Raw genomic sequence first — 17,380 nt, forward strand, 5'->3', positions numbered from 1 at the left:
TTTTCTTGTTTTTTTAATGCTTTACAAAATTTCAGTTATGAAGCACTTTGCAACTTTAAGAAAATAGCTATATGAATATAGCAATTTGTAATACAATATTTATATTTTCAATTAATGCTTTATCTGGCAAGGAATCGTAAACAGTTCCTTGATTTGCATCTTAACAATGACCTTTTTTTTTTTTAAGGAAAGATAAAAGGTAACAGTCTTGTAATATCCTCCAGTAACTCTCTAGGGTTGTGAAATTTGCCGTGTGCAAGCATTTCAAGTTCCCAGTAAAAGGTTAAAAGCTGCAAAATAACAAACTTAGTAGGTCTGAGATGGTCTGACTTATGTCTTATATTCAAATCGGGCCTGCATATGACTAGGACAATTTTGTAAGTCTCTAATAAAAGATGGGACTGTTTTGGAAAATGGATATGGTTCTGGACATGCACACTTTGAGTCTTAGATCTTTATGATGCCAAAATGCATCAGCAGCTACACTCCCTTGCTGTTCAATTCAATTTTATTTATATAACGCCAAATCACAACAACAGTTGCCTCGAGGCGCTGTTCAAACCTGTTTGCTAAGAGAAGTTGCTCAAAAGGAAGTTGACTTGGAGGGTGATATAGAAGCTTGTTATAGAGAGTGAATGTGCACGGGTTGCACCAAAGTTCAGTACAAAGAATTACTGTCAAACGTGAATCATGTAATCATGATCTAGTAGTCCATGAGGATTTTTATAGAGTTGGAAATTAGCACAATAAGTCTCCCTTAATCTTTAATGTAGTTTTTTTTTAGTTATATCAGTTCTTCTGTTATACAGAACTGACACCCTAATAGTGACACTGAGCCATCATTAACTGCACATGTGGTTACTCTACTGCGCTACTATTGCAGATAAAAATGTCAGCAAAAAGAGGCCTACTATCATTTCAGCAGCTGGGAAAACAGACTAGACACCCACTGCTAGTCTATGCCAAGGAAAACACCTGGCCAACTTCCACCTGTTGGGTAGTCGTTAACTTACTTTTGCTGTAAATTAATTACTACATTGCAGTCCTTTCTGTGAAACAGGAAAATGGATGTGCATATTAAAAAAGACACATGAAAGCTTTTTTTTCTTACTTTATTTCACACTAAATGAACAAACCTTTAGTATATGTTGAGGTAAAGTTGACCAGACATATCAGTAGCATAACCCTGGAGATTTGCAGAAATAGACTGATTTTTATCTTTATACACACAACACAGATTTTTAAAAAACTGTTCCCAAACAGAGTATTGTTAGTACTAAAACATAATTGGCTGCAATGAAAACAAAATAATAAAGAACATGGAAACTATCACACTTAAAAATAAATACATGTGTTGTTATGAACGTGGTCATGTGTGAGTGAAAAGCTAATCTGTGGCACAAGTTGTATATTTTACTTGTTTTTCCCACATATCTGGGGAATTATCTCATTAATTACAGCAGAACAATAAATTACGATGTTACTAAGTAAAAAATAGAGAATAACAGCAGAAATTGATTTATGAGGAATAAGTAGTGCACATATGATTGACATTCCTCTGGTAAATTCTGAGCCTGAATAGAACTGTAACATACGATAAATTACAAGACAGACAACAGAGTAAGATTGTAAATGTCATAAACATACGTCTGAGCAGCACGTTCACAAAATAAATAGGTTTACGGTCTAGACTCACAAAGACGAAATAAACTGAAATACAGAGGTCTGCACTGGCAGCTAAGGCTACGATGTTAGAACAGTTATATGAGCGCTACACAGCTTATTAAAGAGTATACTTACAAGCACTGCATGAACAGTATGAGGTGATAAAAGTTAGTTTTATGAAACATGCCTCTTCGGGTGTTTATAGAGTCTGTTAGTAAAACACACCAGTCTGCCCATTCACTGCATCAGGCAGCTGGAACTTGGCAGGAAGTCCTGGACGTAAGTGACTGCTGCTTTGGAGAGATAGGTCATGGTGCCATAGCTACCACTAGGAGCGCTGTCGTAGAAAAAGTTGCAGATTCCGGTTGCTGGGTCCTTCTCAAGGAAATACTCACTGGCGCCGTGGGATTTCTAAAGATGAAGAGGTAACGCAGAGTGAAGCTCAGTGAACGAATACTTGCAACAGACCAAAAACCTTTCTCTGTTAGTACCTGGTCACTGAGGAAAAGGTCATTGGCCAAATGCAAGACGCGATCCACGTGGATGATGCCGCCGATGTTGTCCACGTCTACGTCCGCTATCAGGCCCACAACCATCACCGTCTCCACTAGCAGCTGCCTGTACTCTGGCTGAGGGACGTGGTTCAGCACAGATTCAACCTGCACTGCAAACTTAATCTCTCCTGCTGTCATCTAAACAGAAAACACAGAATTTAAACACACACATATGCAGGAAGTCCAAATCTGCAGCAGGTCTGCGAGTATCTACCTCTCTTGTGGTAGAAGAGGGTAACACGTATCCGTCAATGGACAGACCGTGGCACTTCTGCAGGATCTTCCACACCTTTTGGTAGAAACCCATAGGTACTCTGTTGATGGCACCATCTAGCCTGCGTCTCCTCAGCCACTGGCCTTGCCTCTCCTCCCAGTGCAGCTGGCCGTCTCCTGGACAAGTGCTCACCGGGGACAGCATTCCACTGGGAGTGGAAGGGCTACTGCACCGCTGTGGCGAGCCAAAACATGTAAAAAAGGTTGAAATATTGGAGCACTTTTTTTTTAGCTCACCAGACCACGAAATGATAGCTTTTCCACCTTTCATGCAGTTATCCATGCATACTGACACTCCATCAAACTTGGCAAAAAAGCACTTTAGTATATATGCTGAAGGACAAGGCTGCTATTATTATATTATTGGTGTTAATGATAAATACTCTAAAGAGCTTACTAACTAGTGTTGTAGCCGTAGTAACAGCCTGATATAGCTTGTGCCTTTACTAATTATCTTCCAACCAGAAATGATACAGTATAATGTTGCAACAGCTGCCACATTGCTTCATAATGATAAACACACCCAGGGTTATTTTTGCCAAGCTATTATAAATGCAGACGTCTCCCAGACCCAGAGATTTATGATCACAAGCTACCCCAGGCTTCGGCCACAGTAGAGCCCGTGCTGATATGAGATCAAATAAAAACGTTATGTTAACGTTGTTTTTAACATAATGCAAAGAATTGGACTCTTGTCTTGATATGTACTGTTTCATCATTTATAAATAGATGAAAGTTATCAATTGAGCTCTAACACACTATACTTGTTAGTTGGGTACATTTGTGAGCGCTTGCTTTCTCATTAAAACCGTTGTTAATAATAATAGATTACAAAATAACAGCATCCTCATCCTTAAATAGGTAAAGCCACGAGTAAACTGTAAGATATCTACATAAACTATGAAATCCGAATGGAGTTTGCTTGGTCTACACATACTTCCTATTGCAACCTTAAAACAAATAAGGTGACATGAAGCAGGCGAGGTGAAATGGTTTACCGTAGAGCGAGGCGATGTGACATTGCTACTCAAGGAAAAACCGCCACTGAAGATCTACACATGGATATGGATGACAGATGACAGAGAACAGTTTGAGATGGTTCACACGGCTGTCGCACTGCAAATATGATGACGCTGGAGCCACACAGAGCAAGGGCATGAGTAAAAATGACAACAGAGCTGCGAAAATCAGCACACGAGAAAGACTGCTGTAAGCAAAACGATAGCTGGACAGGGCTGATCACAACAGAAATCCTTTAACAAACAAACCATGCCAATCCATGACCAAATGCTATAACAAGATGGGTTATGGGGGTGGGGGGAAAACAGCTTAATGAAGGTCTGGACTGGTTCATCAAACTGCAGAAAAGTTATCTGAAGTCCAAGTCTTGTTCTCCTACTGTCATGGGATGGGATGAGAGTCACTCCAGCTATGGATTTAGACTGATTTAGTCATTTAGACCAAGGTCAGAAAAAGTCACATGCTAGATATTATTAAAGCCAACCCACACTTGTAGGGCGAGAGTCATCCAGCTGCAAAAAGAGAAGAACAGTGTCATTATATTCACAGATAGATAGATAGATAGATAGATAGATAGATAGATAGATAGATAGATAGATAGATAGATAGATAAAAAGGCACTTGAAGCAGATTAAATATATATACTTAAATTACAATACTTAGAATTCTATGTCCTATTATTCCCACCTGTTTTATCTCACTCTTTAGCTTGTGTATTCCTGTGCGTTCAGTCTTTGTAGCTCCTGTGTGACCTAGTTCATGGATGGATATCGCAGGGCTAGTGGCTGCAGACTGGATTGGGCGCACTGATGGGAAAAAAAACAGGAGTCACAGATCAAAGATTCAGGATTGTTTAAGGGGAAGTCAAATAAATTTTTTCCTGATTAATCATTTTAAGTAACAAGGTTCCTGATCTGGTGTAGAATACATAGACTCTGTGTGAGAGCAACAAAATATATGACCATGATTATTACAAAGGTGTTCAGCTGTTCCTGAGGGATGAGGGATGGATGCATAGGGAACAACAAAACTCACTGCTTCTCTCCACCCCAAATTCTTTGCCACTGAGGATGTGATGCAGTAGGTTCTTCATGCCAAATGGACTCAGGCTCATCAAACTCTCTGACGCCTCCTCCCCTACAAAGACATTTCAAGCTTTTCATATTGCACACTCTGCAGACTTAATTCCTTTGCTCAACCACTCGGTTATGCGTGCATGTGCATGTGTACGTTGTGTTTGGGTGTTTTTTCCTACCAGAACAGTGCAGGCTGCGAGCTAACTCAGTGGCCATCACTTGCATGATGAGTCCTATCCTGAGTCTGAGCATGTCCCCGAACAGAGCGGGCTGGGAGCGCACATACATGGCTAGATACACCATGATTTCCTACATGACAGACACACACAGTTCAAGGCTGTAAGATTGGTGTGTGAAAAAATTATCAGTCAGTCCAAACGGTGACTGATTTACCTGAGTGACCACTGCTACACTGATGTCCTGACCACTGGCTTCGTAGATGAGGTTGTTTAACTCATCTGGCGGAAGAGGGCTGAAAAGAATCAGGACAGAGACCTTGGATTATTATTGGAAGATTTCTTCAGCCACACTGTTTTACTGCAATAACGGCTTACACTGTGATCACTCTTTCCCTGGGTTGAGGAGGTAGACCTACAGTCAGCTGCTTGTGATGGGAAATCAGATCTGTGCAGGCCTGCAGAAAGGACAAATACATGTGGAATGAATTATTAATAAATGGCCATGGACACTGTTGATCCTGTTCAAAACACACCTATTAGGAACTTCCTAAATCTTACTTGTAGCATGAGTGAGTGACTGAAGCTGTTTGTTGCAGGAGGAATAGGGTAGGTCAACAAACAGTCAGCAATGATTCAACAACACTGGATCAGAACAAGTCCAGATATCTGATCACAGTGACTGATCCACATGGAAGATACCAATGACATGGATAAAGACTGAATATATAAGTATACATGATTTATGATATATGTTTGTAAGGTCAATTTGTGGCTACATGTGGAATGGCATCATCATGCTGTTGGTGGTAGTGCTGTCTTACTACTTAGGTGTCCAAGTCAAGCACATAATCTCTGCTGCAAGTTGCTGACACACTTTGTTTAAAATAATCTCCAACCAGGTGCTAAGCCACCTTTTTCCTAAGACACTGACCTCAGCGAGGACCTCCACCCTCTTGCGCAGTATTCCAGAGATGTACCTAATGAGCCCCCACTCTTTACAGGCTCCGGCTTCTACGTACAGCTCCTCCAACAGTGATCGCACACTGACCCCACCCTGCCCAGGACCTGACAACTCCACCAGCCAATCAGCTCCTCTGCTCAAGAGAACAAAAACACACGACGGGCAATTACAAAAGCAGCATTTTTTAATCAAACGTTTGCTCTACTTTTGTCTTGATAATCATACTTCATCACATAGAGAATGTAGAGGATGTCAGCCTGGTCCTGAAGAGTGGGGCATTCTTTTAGCTGCCTGACCAATGCTTCAAAGTCTGTGTTGCCCTGAGAGTCTCGCGGCAGATGAAGATCAGCAGCAGAGTGTGACTAGTAAAGGAAAAGTGCCAGGGTTAGACAAATGTACTCATAGCAATACTGACGTCATGAGAGAAGTGAGTTTGCTGGTGGAAGGATGTGCTGTGCCTACCTTGTGCTGTTTCGCCTGTGGGCCGTGCTGAGGATGAGGAACATCAAGAAGGTTGAGAGATTTGCGATGTTTGCTCTTGACCGGAGTCACAGGCAGATACATGGAAGACTCTGAAAATACGTGTCATTAAAACGGAGCATTAAAAAGAGAGTCTCTGCTTTTTAACACACTGGCAGCTTATTACAAAAAAATGCCTTTTAAGGTCTCTGCTTTGCTGTTAAACAGGGACCTTTGCTTATTACTGGATTATTATTAGAAAATTCCTTCAATCACAGTTTTTACTGCAGTAACAGCTTGCACTGTGATGACTCGTCCCTTGGGTTCAGGAGGTAGACCAGACCTGTGCAGGTTTGACAGGCTTGACAATGGCTTAGTGTTTTAACAAGATTTGTTACTTTGATGTCAAAAAAATCTAACATCAGTCTTATTATATCATTACAGACTCCTTATAAAAGATGGCTGTGATAGGAGGGTGAAGCCAGTGCTCGAGTGCCATAAACCTGCCTGTCCTTCTAATGGCCAGCAGGGGGTGAAAGTCCTTGCTTAATGTGTGACCTCAGCAAACATTTTCAGTCACACTGACACTGTGCTTGTCTCAAATAAACAAAACAACCAAAACGCTCAAGACAAGGCTTCACAAAACAATTGGTGGCATTGTGGTGACCACATCCATCTTTTAAATACACACTATGGTTAGTGTATCTGCACTAGCATGAAAACTAGCATGGTCATTACATTGTTGAGAAACTCACTGGGAACGTTCAGGCCCTGGACCTGCGCCATAAAAGACAGGATGTCTCTTGTGGTATGTTCTGGACTGAAGACATGGTGCTGCCCCCTCTGGATGGGAGGAAGATGGCACTTGGTAGTGGTGCTGTGAAGGAGCTGGGTGAGGTACTGGTCAAATACATCTTCTGAGTCATCTAGAGTTAAATCGAATTGAACCATGTTTACAAACAGGACAAATTAATTGTGCCACACAACTGCTGTACAGTCTTGGACAATAAGTAATTACCCGAGGGACGACAGATATTATACTCCTCTCCATATCCATCATCATCATCGCCTCCATCCTCAAGCAATATGTCATCATTCTCTTCATCCAGGAAGCTGAGACGAGTGTGAAAAGAAGTGGTCTGGACACTGGAGACGTCTGACATCTGCACCCTGTAGTGGTCAGCCACAAACTTTATACAAAAGTCACATCATCTGTTGTTTTAAGCTATAGAGGGAAACAAACCTCGCTCCAGCAAAATAGCCATCCTGTAGTTTCCTTAGAGTTGACAGGATACATGAATCAATTGTTTCTCCATCTTCATCTAGACAGAAAAAAGATGGACATTCATCAGGTAAAAAATTAGGAGCTAATCACAGTTCATGTGTTCAGCAGTGACATCTCCTGTTTGAACATGCAGTCTAAACATCTAAGTTTATTTTTTATATTAGCTTAAAAATACAGTACATTATTAATTATATTATGTAGAACAATTACAGACTGATATGCTTTGGTTATTACCCAGCATGCTACGGGTGATTGGGAATGTGAGCGTGGGCCGCCCTGTCATCCTCCAGCAACAAGAGAGATAGGCCAGTTCGGTCCGTAACATCTCCACAATCATCTGGTTGTCCAGAGCCAGATAGAAATGGTGCTGATCCAGAAACTGAACAAAGGGGGGGCCAAGCAGAAATATAGAAATTCAAATATTTATTGTTCAATTATTAATGTTAATGTGGCTAACATAACAAGGTCACAACATGCCCTAGTTTTACCTGAGGGGTGAATATGTAAGAGCGATTTCGGATCTCGTAGAATTTGGATGTTCCCAGGACACCAATGTGTCTGTACGGCCGCCCACTCAGACTCAGCTTCTTGCTGTTCCCTGTGGCAGAGACACCAGATGGTACTCTTATTTATTTTAATATGAACACACATGCACAGGTGTACACTGTAAGGAAAAGAGTGCTCGTTTACCCAGTCTAACATAGACATGGCTCAGGATGCGAGCTGGCATGACCCTGATGGGCAGAACTTCTGCCATCGTTTGTACCTCGATCCCCAGATCTCTTAACAACTCCTGGATCTCCTCCGACTCTGCTAGAACACAAACTAAAAAAAAAAAAAACATATAAAAAGCAATTTAGATATTTAAAGATTTTTAAAATATATTAAAATGTTGGTAGTTCAATATCTGGCTGCTCCAGTCTGGATGCCAAATATCCTGGGGCAAGTTACTAAACCCAAGTTGCTCTCCGATGCATTTATTGGAGTGTTAGATAAAAAGCATTTAAGCATAAAAAAGTGCTTGCATGAATTGGTGTGCACAATGGTGCATTGGTGTGTACAAAAATATGCTGACTTTAGAACATCAGAAATGACTAATTTCAGAAATGTGACATTGGTTACTGAAGCTGAAAGTCCCTCTATTTTCAAAGCAGTGTTTAGTTAATATCTTGCTTAATGTACCAGACTTTAACTCTCAGCCCATATCAGTTTCCTACAAATTAATCACCAACCTTGTACCACAACATCTGGTTTGAAGCTTGTAGAGAATCTCCTGTTGAGCGGATCTATCTCTCCTGGTGCTAAAAAACCCTTAATCCGAAAAGAAAAGGCAAGACGAAGCAGAAGATTTATAACATTCGTTGAATGCTTATACGTATAAAAAGTGAGGTGGTTTTTGTGTATTGAATGTCTGTTAGAATACTGCATTATTCCCAATTTGTCTGCCATACACACAATGATAACAAACAGTTGCCTTGTGGCTAGCTAACATTTAAGCTAGTGTGTAGCTCAGGACCTACCTCAGCCAGAAGGCACCCCAAGATGTAGAGTGACTGTCCCCACATGTGTGGCAGCTGACCCATGGCTACCCTGTCTACTGAGTGAGGATTGCTATACTCCTCCTCAACCTGCAAGAGGTACATATTTTTTTGGTATCTTAATAAACAGATATATACACTGAAACAGTCCCTGTCTTTATCACAACAGGTAAACAGAACAGCAGGGAGCAGACAGAGTCTGGAGCTAATATTTCTACCCAACAGATTGACAATGTATGAGTAAAATTAGCAAAAATAACCCTTAGGTGAACAAAACTACAACTTTATAGAATATAGATGATGACAAAAAACAGGGAAAAGAGTATTAACCGCAGCAATTAGCTAATTAGCAAATGCTAGTATGCTAATGTTCCCTAATTAGCGCTAAACCATCATTAGTTAGCTAATTTTTCCACTTGTCTAAAATTTGTCATTAAACAAAGTTTAATGACTTCTACAAACTATATAGAACAAATAGTAAATATATAAATAATAAATAAAACATTTTTTTGGCACAACCATTTTTTTACCTTTTGATTTTTAGAGGACAATGCAACGAATTATGGTTAAACTTGATACTGAAAAAATATAAAATAATACACTACAATAGCATTGCACATGTAAAAGCTGCTCCTATGGCATATGTGTCATATTACAACAGACATTTTAAAAGTATTCTTCATGAAAGACTCAATTTTGTATCTTTGATTAAGTTTCTTTAGACTAATTTACAGCACAATCTTGAGTCCCCCATCATTTTGTATATTTCACTAGGAAAATGGGAAATAGGTGCAGTGATTTAATTGAAATATATGCCAAAGAAATGTAGTAGACAAAAAAAAGCTTCTTTCGTCCTCCCCAGATAGTAACAAAATGCTTCAAGATATAATTTATCTTTCTTTTTTTTTGCCAAGTTGTCTGTTATGTGTTGATACAACACAGGTTCATCCCTGGAGTTATTTGCCTTTTTATGCCAGAACGATTCACGGGTCAGTAACAACAAACCATAAAAAGCATTTCTCTGAAAATGGTCAGGTATGAGGACTGGACTGAAAAAGAGGATGCCAATGACCAAAGACAAACTTCGAAAGATCTTCAGAAAGCTTAGAGAATTACTGCTCAAGACCGCTTTAAAAAATTACTGGTCTAACAAAACAAAGCAATGAAAGGTGGATTAGGTCAGACCATGACACAATAATGTAGCCCTTACTATGAGAACGGGTGCATACAGTGGGGCAAAAAAGTATTTAGTCAGCCACCAATTGTGCAAGTTCCCCCACTTAAAATGATGACAGAGGTCAGTAATTTGCACCAGAGGTACACTTCAACTGTGAGAGACAGAATGTGAAAAAAAAAAAAATCCATGAATTCACATGGTAGGATTTGTAAAGAATTTATTCGTAAATTAGGGTGGAAAATAAGTATTTGGTCACCTCAAACAATGAAAATCTCTGGCTCTCACAGACCTGTAACGTCTTCTGTAAGAAGCTTTTCTGTCCCCCACTCGTTACCTGTATGAATGGCACCTGTTTGAACTCATCATCTGTATAAAAGACACCTGTCCACAGCCTCAAACAGTCAGACTCCAAACTCCGCCATGGCCAAGACCAAAGAGCTTTCGAAGGACACCAGGAAAAGTATTGTAGACCTGCACCAGACTGGGAAGAGTGAATCTACAATAGGCAAGCAGCTTGGTGTGAAAAAATCAACTGTGGGAGCAATCATCAGAAAATGGAAGACATACAAGACCACTGATAATCTCCCTCGATCTGGGGCTCCACGCAAGATCTCATCCCGTGGGGTCAAAATGATCATGAGAACGGTGAGCAAAGATCCCAGAACCACACGGGGGGACCTGGTGAATGACCTGCAGAGAGCTGGGACCAAAGTAACAAAGGTCACCATCAGTAACACACTACAACGGCAGGGAATCAAATCCCGCAGTGCCAGACGTGTTCCGCTGCTGAAGCCAGCGCATGTCCAGGCCCGTCTGAAGTTTGCCAGAGAGCACATGGATGATACAGCAGAGGATTGGGAGAATGTCATGTGGTCAGATGAAACCAAAGTAGAACTTTTTGGTATAAACTCAACTCGTCGTGTTTGGAGGAAGAAGAATACTGAGTTGCATCCCAAGAACACCATACCTACTGTGAAGCATGGGGGTGGAAACATCATGCTATGGGGCTGTTTTTCTGCCAAGGGGTCAGGACGACTGATCCGTGTTAAGGACAGAATGAATGGGGCCATGTATCGTGAGATTTTGAGCCAAAACCTCCTTCCATCAGTGAGAGCTTTGAAGATGAAACGAGGCTGGGTCTTCCAACATGACAATGATCCAAAACACACCGCCCGGGCAACAAAGGAGTGGCTCCGTAAGAAGCATTTGAAAGTCCTGGAGTGGCCTAGCCAGTCTCCAGACCTCAACCCCATAGAAAATCTGTGGCGGAGTTGAAAGTCCGTGTTGCTCGGCGACAGCCCCAAAACATCACTGCTCTTGAGAAGATCTGCATGGAGGAATGGGCCAAAATACCAGCTACTGTGTGTGCAAACCTGGTAAAGACCTATAGTAAACGTTTGACCTCTGTTATTGCCAACAAAGGTTATGTTACACAGTATTGAGTTGTATTTTTGTTATTGACCAAATACTTATTTTCCACCCTGATTTACGAATAAATTCTTTACAAATCCTACCATGTGGATTCATGGATTTTTTTTTTCACATTCTGTCTCTCACAGTTGAAGTGTACCTCTGGTGCAAATTACTGACCTCTGTCATCATTTTAGGTGGGGGAACTTGCACAATCGGTGGCTGACTAAATACTTTTTTGCCCCACTGTATATCTGTCAAAATGTGGGACCATGTTTAAAAATGGCTGTAATTCCTACATAGCTAATGCAATACTTTTGTTAATACTCTTAAAACACACATTCATTTTAAAATATAACCCATACTATGGTGGTGTACAGAGGTACTAACTGCACTAACTGTATCTTGTGCTCTCCGTGAGTCTAGGATACCTTGTCAGGAGGAACAGAATAAAGTTCAGGCACCAACTTAATGCCATTCTTCCCTCTGATTAAAACACCCTCCAGTGCTTCACGGTACTCTTGCACCTGTACAAAAGCAAATTTGTTGTTATTGTTAAAAAAGCCATATCCAAAGTGACTCAATGATTGTGTGAGTACAGCAGAAAGTGCATATGAACCAGTGTCTTTGGTTGCTTTACCTGAACTTGATCACCAGCAAAAATACCATCCAGGATGAGGTAAGTCCAAAACACAGGCCACTCACACTCAATATTCTCAAATAGCTTGAGCTCAGCAGGATCATAATGCAGCCGAGATGGATCCTAGAGAGAAAGATCAGGAGCTTACATAAGCTTTCCTGCAAAAAAACATAGACATCTATACTCTTCACTAAAAAAGAGCACCTCCTCCCTGGGTTCGCTGCTGTAATGCATTTACATGTCCCATGAGCCTTAATACTAGAATATATCACCTCTTTGGGACAACGATATCCGTCCCTGATAAAGCGACAGCAGCCATAGCGACCCTGAAATAAAGCAAAGAGTAGAATTTAAAGAGCGCAGGTCAAAATACCAAACAATATACTTTTCCTTGGCAGAAATGTCCAGCTTGTTTATGCTTTGACTTCACCTGCAGTTTGCTTATGATCTCTGACTTCGTCACGGCCACCAGGTCAGCATCCTCCACAGCAAACGCAGGGAAAGAAGTAATGGACAGAAGACCAGCATCTATTTCCTTTGAAGTTGAAGCTCTTGGCAGCATGGAGCACAGAATAGACTGAAGGGGAAAAACAGCACGCTGAATACAAGAAAGACAAACAGAGGTGATGCTACCATAGCTAAAGGCTAATTAAAAATGATACCTGACAGTGTTCGACTTCATCAGGCAACACATGGATTACTGACTTTGGCCCTCCATGAGCACCAAACAGATCCAGCTCATCTATAGCTTCAAGCGCTGCCTGCAACGTGCATATGCAGATGAATCCCTATATCCATGAATGGACAGTACAGTGTATCATAAATGCTGATAATTATTAAATATCACATATCCTTTGTACCTTAGCCATTCCTACAGAGCTGGCATTGAGCTCAGGAATGCCCTGGTTAGTCTTGTCACCTCGTTCCCACATTCCATAGTCCTGCAGTGGTAAAAATGGTCATGGCTTCATTTCTTTATAGCAACTCTCCAGTACTGAAACTCATCATGGCACTGAAAAGCCTATTCCACTAATTTATCATTAAACTATGATAACAGAAACAAAACAAACAAACAAACAAACCTCTGACTTTTTACTAATAATTCTTTCATTCATTGTTTCAAAAACCTGTGGTTACACTCCTCTGAAGTCAGTCCAAAACCCAGAAGTGTTTCCAAACATCTGGACGTGTTACAGTAGAAGACTCGACATGCACATACTTTGGGAGCAGCTTTTATTCTGTGTCTTTTCATTTAACTACTCATATGTCACCCTCCAGACACCACATACCCAAACAAGACCTCTAAAAAACATTACCCACCGCTACTTTGTAGGCAGCCTCTATGTAGAAGACCAAGTTTTGGATGAAGGCTACCTCGTCCAGGTTGGAAATGATACGAAGACCTGCGGGATAAGATAACAACTATGTTCAGTTCTGTTTGAACAAAGGAAAACTCATTCTTTAATAACATGATGTTACAACACCAAGGCAAAGAAAAGGCAAAAATTATATATATACATAAAAAAAGCAGTCTGCATCACTATTGTACCTGAGGCTGTCATCTGTGCCAGCATCAGCAGGTAAATCGAGGTGGCGTCCACCTGGAGATGACCCCACTGATCATCTCTGACCACTGTGGCACAAGTGGGAGTATCATATTTGGCATGCAAGCAATCTTTTGTACTCTGGGTGTGTTTGAACTTCTCCACCTTGGCCACCTGGAAACACATGACCAAAGACTCATTGTTTTTTGTCTATAGCTTTAGCTAAGTTTATAATGAGTTTCTTCATAAGCTAATCAGCAACGTCAATAATTCCACAGTACAAAGCGACGTCATCAAGTTGTTTGTTTTGTTTGCCCAGCAGTCCAATACTCAAACCCAGGGTATATCTTACCTGTCTCATCATGCACTGCAGAAGCCCCTGCATCAGTTTCACCACACTCTGCCAGCAAACAAAAACAGCTCTATCAGTAAACGGCAAAAATCTCACCGTGATGCAATTTACTTTCTATTTCTAGCAAGCTGGAAAGGAAACAGTTACAATCATCTCTTGTAGCTCTGTGTATTTATTCTCACATTTCCCACAAGAACCCGTGGAGGGGGGCTCGAGACTTTTGCAATGTGCTGTATTCTATCAAACAGGTTAGCAAATTTATCAGCTTGGACTATTAAACACTGACTCAAAGTTACAAGAGCTAAAAATGTACTTAAAAAATTCTAACAGAACTATGAATTGGGGTTTTTTTTCATACACATTAGATAATTTTTAGCAATTCTTTTAGTGAATCTTAATCAGAAACTTTTATCAGTGCTGGCCTGATTTTAAAGTTAGACATTATAACACCTTACTCTATAATTAGGGGCAGAGTGCTACTTGTTGATTGATGGCACTCAGTACATGCACTGTAGGTTGTATGTATGGGTGAAAGCCTGTGCATGTTCAGCATGTGCACTATGTTATGTCAGAATGAAATAATCCTTTCCTCTTTCTTTAATCCTCTTCTTTCTAAAGCCTACTAGAACGTTATGATCGCAGTGCTGACCAAAACAAATGTGATTCTTTTATATTCACTTTCACTTTAAGCTATTTAAGAGTAAAACAATATTTTATGTTGAGCTAATGTGATACTTTAGCTTAACTACAGCCCACATTCATTAAAGTTTTACTAAGTATTGCTATCCTCAAATATTTAACCCGTCATAACTGAAAGAATGCACAGGCCCCTTTTTCACTCGCTCTATTTATGTTGCAAACACACCTGCTCCAGTTCATAAGCTTTGGCCTTGTCTTCATCGCGGTCTGCATTCTTCCGGTAGGCCATTCCCAGCCCCCATACCGCCAGGACACTGTAAACATTATCCCTCACCCAGGCATCCTTCTTCTGCGCACTGGCAGGAAGAAGTCCTGTCACTGGATTCTGAAACCAAGACACATGTGACATGTTAACTAATAGTAAAGACAGGGGTGGTGTGAAGGATACAGTTGTGGTCAATAGTTTACCTGCACTCATCATGAGCCTGAATGTGATCATAATTGTGATTTAGGGTTTTGTTTTGTTTTGTTTTTTGAGAGTTGAATGATTGTATCACAAACACAAATCTTTAACATTTCTGAGGTCAGGGCTTTGGGAAGGCCTTTACAGAAGCTCCATTCCAAAACCAATTCTGGTGTGTTTGGGATCATTGTCCCGTTGGAAAACCCAACTGTGTCCAAGTTTCAACTTTCTAGCTGTTGATCTGACGTGAAGCTGAAGAATTTGAAGATAGTCATCCTTCATTATTCCATCCACTTTGTGCAATGTACCAGTATCATAAGCAGCATTACAGCTACAGAGCATGATGCTACCATCACCATGCTTGACAGTTTGTAAAGTGTTCTTAGGTTTGAAAGCCTCAGCTTTACTCTTCCAAACAGCTCAATGTTTGTCTCATCTGACCATAACATTTTTCTCCAGAGAGTATTTGATTTATCCATGTGGGCTGGTGCAAATTTTGGTCAAGCTTGAAGGAGCAGGAGCTTTTTTCTATAATCCATGTGTGAAAGATCCACGACAAGACACACAGCTGCAGCTTTTTAGCTAGCTGCTGAACACTCCACCAACGATTACAACGCACAGACAGGACCCAATACACACTTTAAGTCGACGAGGCGTGATTCTTCTTTGGCTATCACAGATTCATAGCTATTATTCTTATATGTGTTATTGTGATCTCCTATGAGCAGAGCTGAAAATGAATGAAAGCATGGTCCCACTGATTACAATTCAAACTGAAATTGTTAAAAAGTATCAAAGTCCTTTGACTGAAAGTTACTGAAAGTTCATGTGTGCCCAATAACAATAATACAGCAGTTGCAGTTTATATTTGGAGGAGCCTGAGACATCAGTGTGTCACCCCCTCCTCTCTCACTAAACATATACCCCGACATATCAGTATATGCTATGCCTGGAAAGCTGATGCTGTTTCCTATCAGCTGAGTACTCTCTGGGTCACAGTTTAGCATAGACAGCTGTTGATGGTGCCTCAATGAGAGCTCAAGAGCCAGGAGATAACAGTACATAGCTTTCCAGTCCTAAGCCTGTTCCAGTGCCTGAACTTTGCCCACACTTTGTTTATTTCTGTGCAGCTCACTTTTGGCTGAACTCTAACCTATATGGGCTGCAAAACATGTCCATACCTAGAATGCTTCTGAAGGAGAAATCAAGGATATGTGCATAACTGAAATCCATAACACTGGGTCCTGGTGTTGTCTCGTTTAAAGTTTACATGACTTAAACGTTCAAATGGACTATAGTGTCTGAAATAATGTATGAAAGTATTTCATATACAACCACGTACATTCTGCAACATCTAAACTAGTACACGGGTAGTAACGCATCAGTAACTGTAATCACAGTATGCAACATACTTCATTTTGAAATAAGTGCTTCCACATTTAGATCTTGAATTATTGCTTCATTCAAACGTTTCTCAGTAGCATTGCGCAAAAAGGGGCCCTTACTCCACTCCACCTTTGCGGAAGTGCTCCAGCTTTACTGCGCTGCCTCGTCTCTGGTGCATGTCTGAACTCACCTGATGGCACAGGATAGTCTCCTGGACCAGCCGGGCATAGCCGTCCAGCCGCACTCCTGAGTTACTGCGACTCCTCATCCTCTCTGATCACTGCACACAAAACGACAGTTTAAGTCTCAGCGACCGCTTAAAGCTCGGCATTTACTTCTTTGTAAACGAAGCTTCGAACACCACCGGCTCTCGCTTAATAAATTAGGTAGGCTGTCTTACCAGGCAGCGACCCATCCTCCCACTCCTGTTTCGCCGACTCGATCCCCGCAGAGGCTGCTCTGCTAGCGCTCGCTAGCCGGGTAGCATCCAGCTGTTTTTTTGACGATATCAACACGTAACATTAAGCTTGCAGCATGAATTTTCAGGCACACAGGACCACACGGCCCGGTCAAAGCGCCTGATAAGACGAGTCAGGGCTCGCAGAAGACAGGACGTGAGGTCTCACAAACACAGAGAGGCTGGAGGGCAGAAACGTCTGTGAGCGGCTGTACATCCAATCTGTAAAAGAAAAATACATTATGTTCTTGTTGTTTCCCTGCTCGACGACAGGGGGCGCCAGATCACTTTCGTTCCTTCCA

At 41.1% G+C, this 17,380-nt stretch overlaps 1 protein-coding gene across 2 annotated transcripts; it reads right to left on the minus strand.

The window, feature by feature from the left end:
* Nucleotides 1-1,662: 1,662 nt before the first annotated feature.
* On the minus strand, nt 1,663-17,290 carry phka2 (phosphorylase kinase, alpha 2 (liver)). Of its 2 annotated transcripts, XM_085348461.1 has the most exons (33): nt 17,022-17,290; nt 16,812-16,901; nt 14,999-15,157; nt 14,134-14,181; nt 13,787-13,955; nt 13,558-13,640; nt 13,098-13,178; nt 12,900-12,998; nt 12,668-12,814; nt 12,510-12,563; nt 12,238-12,360; nt 12,029-12,124; nt 8,993-9,100; nt 8,705-8,783; nt 8,163-8,297; nt 7,961-8,070; nt 7,707-7,851; nt 7,431-7,509; nt 7,206-7,357; nt 6,943-7,113; nt 6,191-6,300; nt 5,954-6,090; nt 5,699-5,861; nt 5,143-5,222; nt 4,982-5,060; nt 4,768-4,897; nt 4,548-4,649; nt 4,200-4,318; nt 4,001-4,024; nt 3,491-3,544; nt 2,434-2,667; nt 2,157-2,357; nt 1,663-2,076 (listed from the first exon to the last, which is right to left on the minus strand). In XM_085348461.1, exons 2-33 carry the CDS (start codon nt 16,887-16,889, stop codon nt 1,903-1,905), a joined length of 3,723 nt encoding a protein of 1,240 aa, XP_085204587.1. In that variant the 5' UTR covers nt 16,890-16,901; nt 17,022-17,290; the 3' UTR covers nt 1,663-1,902. The 2 variants fall into 2 exon arrangements, with proteins under 2 accessions (XP_085204587.1, XP_085204666.1); XM_085348540.1 differs by lacking the exon at nt 4,001-4,024.
* Between the last annotated feature and the right edge of the window lie 90 nt (nt 17,291-17,380).

The sequence above is a fragment of the Diplotaxodon limnothrissa genome, linkage group LG1 (genome assembly GCF_057381915.1).
Source record: "Diplotaxodon limnothrissa isolate DT_005_m linkage group LG1, D_limnothrissa_male_GT1.1, whole genome shotgun sequence".
Taxonomy (NCBI): Eukaryota; Metazoa; Chordata; class Actinopteri; order Cichliformes; family Cichlidae; genus Diplotaxodon; species Diplotaxodon limnothrissa.

Coding starts and splice junctions, on each gene's coding strand:
- phka2 (XM_085348461.1), bottom strand. CDS start 16,889: ATGAGGAGTCGCAGTAACTCAGGAGTGCGGCTGGACGGCTATGCCCGG. Junction 5,862..5,953: donor TACATTCTCTATGTGATGAA/GTATGATTATCA, acceptor TCTCTTGAGCAG/AGGAGCTGATTGGCTGGTGG. Junction 2,358..2,433: donor CCTCTTCTACCACAAGAGAG/GTAGATACTCGC, acceptor TTTTCTGTTTAG/ATGACAGCAGGAGAGATTAA.